Source organism: Henckelia pumila, chromosome 3, assembly GCF_033568475.1.
Source record: "Henckelia pumila isolate YLH828 chromosome 3, ASM3356847v2, whole genome shotgun sequence".
NCBI classification, from domain to species: domain Eukaryota; kingdom Viridiplantae; phylum Streptophyta; class Magnoliopsida; order Lamiales; family Gesneriaceae; genus Henckelia; species Henckelia pumila.
The window spans coordinates 201,601,703-201,606,702 of record NC_133122.1 but is presented as its reverse complement, the minus strand read 5'-3'; the positions used below and the strand labels follow the sequence as shown (position 1 = coordinate 201,606,702).

Here is a 5,000-nt window from a genome sequence, read left to right as displayed (position 1 = left end):
TTTCTATTCTGTTTACTGAATCACATGAAATTTTATCCAACTCCATATTTGTAATGAAGTGTATGAATTACGTATGAATGGAAGAATAAAGAGAATTTTGTCACTTAGACCTATTAAGGTTTTATAGGGTTTTGTATAGACAAAAAAATAAAATGATTCAAATTCCAAATCATATAAAATTATATAATTTATAATTATATAATATTACTAATATTACATATTGGAATTTGAAAAAAAAATAAAAAGATTCAGTATTTGGGAGATAAAGACACAAAAATCAGAAACAATATAGAATCCCTTTTTTGAGCACTTAACCGATGAATTTCCGTGTTCAAAAAATGATTCGCGGAGAAGAGATATATTTGTACTTTACTGATTTTTGAGTAGAATACCATTTGAAGTGTATAAAGTGTATAAGAAGGGTTGCATTTATTAAAGACGTACGCGGATAATATCCGACTTCTCTTTTATTTTAGTACCTTCTATTCGGGACATCCCGGGTCGTGCTTTATCAAACGAAAATCTCTATTCAATGCAAAAATGAAGTAGGATCCTTTTATGATAATTCCCTATCGACAACATATCTAACTAATAGATATCTGTAATTTATGTTCTGGGGTTTACATAGACTCATATATTTTGTTATAATTGAAATTCAGAAGGATTTTTTGATAAAAAAAAATAAATACTGATTAGTTTAATCTCAATTTGTATTTTCTTATGTATGTCATTAGGAAAACACAATTTTGAGATTAAAATCTCCAGAAGCGTTCATAAATTCGAAGTAAGCATAAGCAGTCAATAGTTAATGGTTCCAATTTGTCGGCTGAAAATCCACATGTGATTTCTCAATAGAAAAGCGAGAGAATGTTTTTAGCATTGTGGATTTTGAAATACTCTAGAATCAATCGAAGGAATGGAGCAAATCCAAAACAAAAAAAAAATTAAAAATTTCAAGTACAATAAAAATTTAGTAATCCGAGAAGATTTTTGTATCGTTTTGGCGGCATGGCCGAGTGGTAAGGCGGGGGACTGCAAATCCTTTTTCCCCAGTTCAAATCCGGGTGTCGCCTGATCAAACAAAAACCCGAAATCTCTTCTTTTCTTCTGTTCTGCTGATATAATTCGGATAATAATTCTCCGGTAGAAACAGAGGAAAGAGTGTTGGTATTTTGTTTGATTCTAAACATTTGGTCTGAGGTTTTTCGAAAATAAAAGATTGTGAATCCTCGTTCGCATCTAGGATTCAAGGAAATATTATAATCTATTCTTATTATAATCTATTCTATAGTAGGGAGCTTTCACGACTTTATGATTCCCTTCTATTACTAAGTTACTAAGGGACTGTTTAATGACTGGATCTTGGATTAGATTGTAGAGCCTGCTAAGAAATCTGATTCTATTTAGAATTTTGGAAATGGTTGGAAGTTGCGTTATATATGACGGACTTGCGAGATGAACGCCGGGGTATCCAATCAATATTAGATTCGATGGATAATCTTTTTTTATAGAAAAAAGAAAGAGTTTTTTTTTGATAACCCCTACCCCTCAGAGATAATAGGGAAAGGGGGTATGGATTAGGGGAAATAGAGGTCTGTACTAGATAGTGATTTCTCTTTTTTAATGATTTCTCCCTTTCCGTTTTTACTTACGAGAGTCAACAAAAAGATAGGCCTTATTATTCACATGTTCCCATTCTCTTGGGATGTTTTGCTTGTGTTTAATCTTTCCCGATTCGAAATCAGAATCAGATTGGTTTATCAATAGTGTTCGGCCAAAATCCCCCTTTTTGACTCTGCACCATTGATTCCACTATTATTAGTGAGGAATAATTCCTTTGTATTTATAGAGATAGGAGACATAATTCACATGGATATAGTAAGTCTCGCTTGGGCTGCTTTAATGGTAATCTTTACATTTTCCCTTTCACTCGTAGTGTGGGGAAGAAGTGGGCTCTAGAAGTACTACTAAATTGAGTTGAGGAATCAAACCGTATCACTTGTTTTATAGATCGTTCTGCAACGCGTTTTGAACTATTTAAAATCAAAATATCTGAATTCCGAATTTCATTGGAGTAAAATGGAGTAATCTATGATATGAATCATACTCTTTCAATCAAAGAGATATTTGAGCGATTCCCCTGTTTGTATTTCGAAAAGAAGGGGATTCAGATGATTAGAAATTTATTCCAACCTAAGATTCTTCCGAAATTTTCTATTTCAATCAATGGAATCGGCTCTTACCATATTTATAGATGGATACTGAGGAAGACCGGACCCTTTTTTTGTTTGATTGCTTTTCCTTTTTCCTGTTCAAAGAACAAGTGGTTTTGTTAAGTGTATACGAACTTTCTATGAGAATATCATAGTAGTTATCTAACGAGAGACTATGCAATAATAAGATCTTGCTTCGGACGGGTCACATAACATATTGGGCATTTATCGCTTGGTTTCTAATCTTAGAAAGGTGATTTCTGCTTTATCGACTTTTTTCATATCATGGTTTGGGCGTTAAAAATAAGTGAGGTTTCCTCTTCTTTATTAGGAAAAGGAATTAGAATCCTAAGATAAGAATTATCTCAGATTGATCGGAACAGATAGATGTAGCAAATAAATAGAATTGGGTGTTATGTCAATTCTATACAATATGTTATGTCAATTCCATACAATATATGGAATTAATAGAATATATTACATGAACAGAATTTGTAGATTGATCTATAGAATATATCTTTAATTCTAGATTAAAACTTTATAGAATAAGAGATCGATAGTATGGTAGAAAGAAGGATTCATCTATTTCTTTCTTACCATACTATACAAATTAATAGAATACTGCCAATTAAAGTCCGCTCATTTCATTTAAGTTAAGACGCGAAATTGGAATCCTTTTCATTTGACTTCGTCAATTTTTGATAAGAACTCAGAAGGAAGGTTTTATTCAAATTCATTTGAAAATTCAAATGAATTAATCATTTTGACTAACTGTTTTTACATAAATGATAAGTAGAAAGGCGGTAGGAACTAGAATGAATAGTGCAGTAGCAATAAATGCAAGAATATTTACTTCCATAATATCATCGGTTTTTTTACTTCACAATAACTCGGGATTTAATCCCATAGAGATGATAAATCTTTCGTTTGTAAATTCAATGAATGAATTACCTCTCGATGATCTTGAATGGGATCAATATCATGAATAACAATATCTGATCTATCAAATCAACTCGTAGTCGAGACTTGAATAGTATAACATAGGAAGTTCTTTTATCCATACTAAAAAAGAATTTGGATTTCTGAACCAATTAATCCAAAATTCCTTGTATTTATTATCTGTTTCCTTGTTTTTTTCTATAACTTATTTTGTGTCTTGCTTGGATAATCCTCTGATGAAGGATTATCAGATTGCCTTTCCACTTCGATTAGTCACATAGTTACAAATCTAAACAAACAATAAACGCGAAATCGAAAACATGGGAAAGAAAAAAGAAACAAAGACTCCTTTTTGCTTGGGAATGAAATTATGCCCCCCGACACCCTTTCTATAGAACATAGAAAGGGTGAAATGAATAGATGTATTTATTGGATATTGGATCCGTCGGGACTGGCGGGGCTCGAACCCGCAGCTTCCGCCTTGACAGGGCGGTGCTCTGACCAATTGAACTACAATCCCAGAAAAATAAGGGATCTAGCAGAATATTTTCTTCTTTTTTAGCTTCGTATGCGGTATTTCTGAAGGACAAGGTGGGTTATACCATCTTATGGTAGATTGGCGAATTATTGGGCCGAGCTGGATTTGAACCAGCGTAGACATGTTGCCAACGAATTTACAGTCCGTCCCCATTAACCACTCGGGCATCGACCCAGGAAGAATCAATTTGAGGCTTATTGGTAATCCATGATCAACTTCCTTTCGTAGTACCCTACCCCCAGGGGAATTCGAATCCCCGCTGCCTCCGTGAAAGAGAGGTGTCCTAAACCACTAGACGATAGGGGCTAACTTGCTCAACCGCCCTCATACTATGATCATAGTATGATCAGTTTTTTGAAATTGTCAATATAATGGAATGGTATGATTAGATCTGAGGGATCTTTGCGTTTTTCAGAGAATTGTATAGAATTTTTTGATTCGTCGTTCATATTAAAGAATACTAGGGATAGGATTTTTTCAGAGAATGATTGGTCCGTCAGAAAAGAAATGGGAGGGGTCAGCTCTATTTTTTTTGCTTTCATTCATTGTTAAGATGAGATATCCTTATCTCTATCCCACACTAAACCAGGAAAGTAACAACCAATAAATCTAGTAAAAGAAATCTATTAAGCGAGATCAACAAGTTATTGAAAGTCTTCTATAAAAATTTAGTTCAAGGGGACAAGTAGAATCTCTTCATCACACGATTCGATGAAATATCTTGAAATTGATTTTATGTCGAATTGGTAACTGTCCATGTTATGTATCAATCAAGTCAATTTTGCTTTGATAGGAATCATTTCAATAAAATAAATTAGGGTCAGTCTTAAAAAAATTTACCCTAGAGTTGCTAGGCAAATCCGTTTTATTATTAAAAATAAGCCACTAGCCACTATGAGTCTAGTGCATATACTTATGTATATAATATAAGTGCATATAGATATTTTATCTACATAGCGACCCGTTGGGGAATTTAATCAAATAAGCCCTTTTAACTCAGTGGTAGAGTAACGCCATGGTAAGGCGTAAGTCATCGGTTCAAATCCGATAAGGGGCTTTGGGGTTTTTCAGAAAAGTCCATAGTATTCAGAAAATAGAGATATTTTTTTGGAATAAAATAAAAAAAGTAACTAACTAGATACTACGTTATCATTATACTGAGTTAGAGTATATAGTAGTTCTAGTTAGAAAGTGGAACATTTGTTCAGTAAATTTTCATTATTATTCATAATAATCCTAATCCGCCTCTTGAATTACCAGAGATCCTTATTTTTCCTTATACATATGAATCAAATTCATTGGAAAGATTC

At 33.1% G+C, this 5,000-nt stretch overlaps 1 protein-coding gene and 4 non-coding genes across 5 annotated transcripts; 2 read left to right on the top strand and 3 right to left on the bottom strand.

The window, feature by feature from the left end:
• Window positions 1-1,002: 1,002 nt before the first annotated feature.
• Window positions 1,003-1,073, top strand: TRNAC-GCA (transfer RNA cysteine (anticodon GCA)). The gene has a single exon. It is a non-coding gene; the product is annotated as a tRNA-Cys (tRNA).
• A 2,525-nt stretch (window positions 1,074-3,598) lies between these two features.
• TRNAD-GUC (transfer RNA aspartic acid (anticodon GUC)) lies at window positions 3,599-3,672 on the bottom strand. The gene has a single exon. It is a non-coding gene; the product is annotated as a tRNA-Asp (tRNA).
• Window positions 3,673-3,741: 69 nt separating this feature from the next.
• LOC140890359 (uncharacterized) lies at window positions 3,742-4,707 on the bottom strand. Its single transcript, XM_073298117.1, is given in 2 exon segments — window positions 3,742-4,019; window positions 4,703-4,707. Coding segments are annotated over 2 exon segments (102 nt in total). The 3' UTR covers window positions 3,742-3,922.
• Window positions 3,781-3,864, bottom strand: TRNAY-GUA (transfer RNA tyrosine (anticodon GUA)). Its single transcript has one exon. It is a non-coding gene; the product is annotated as a tRNA-Tyr (tRNA).
• TRNAT-GGU (transfer RNA threonine (anticodon GGU)) lies at window positions 4,676-4,747 on the top strand. Its single transcript has one exon. It is a non-coding gene; the product is annotated as a tRNA-Thr (tRNA).
• Window positions 4,748-5,000: the final 253 nt, after the last annotated feature.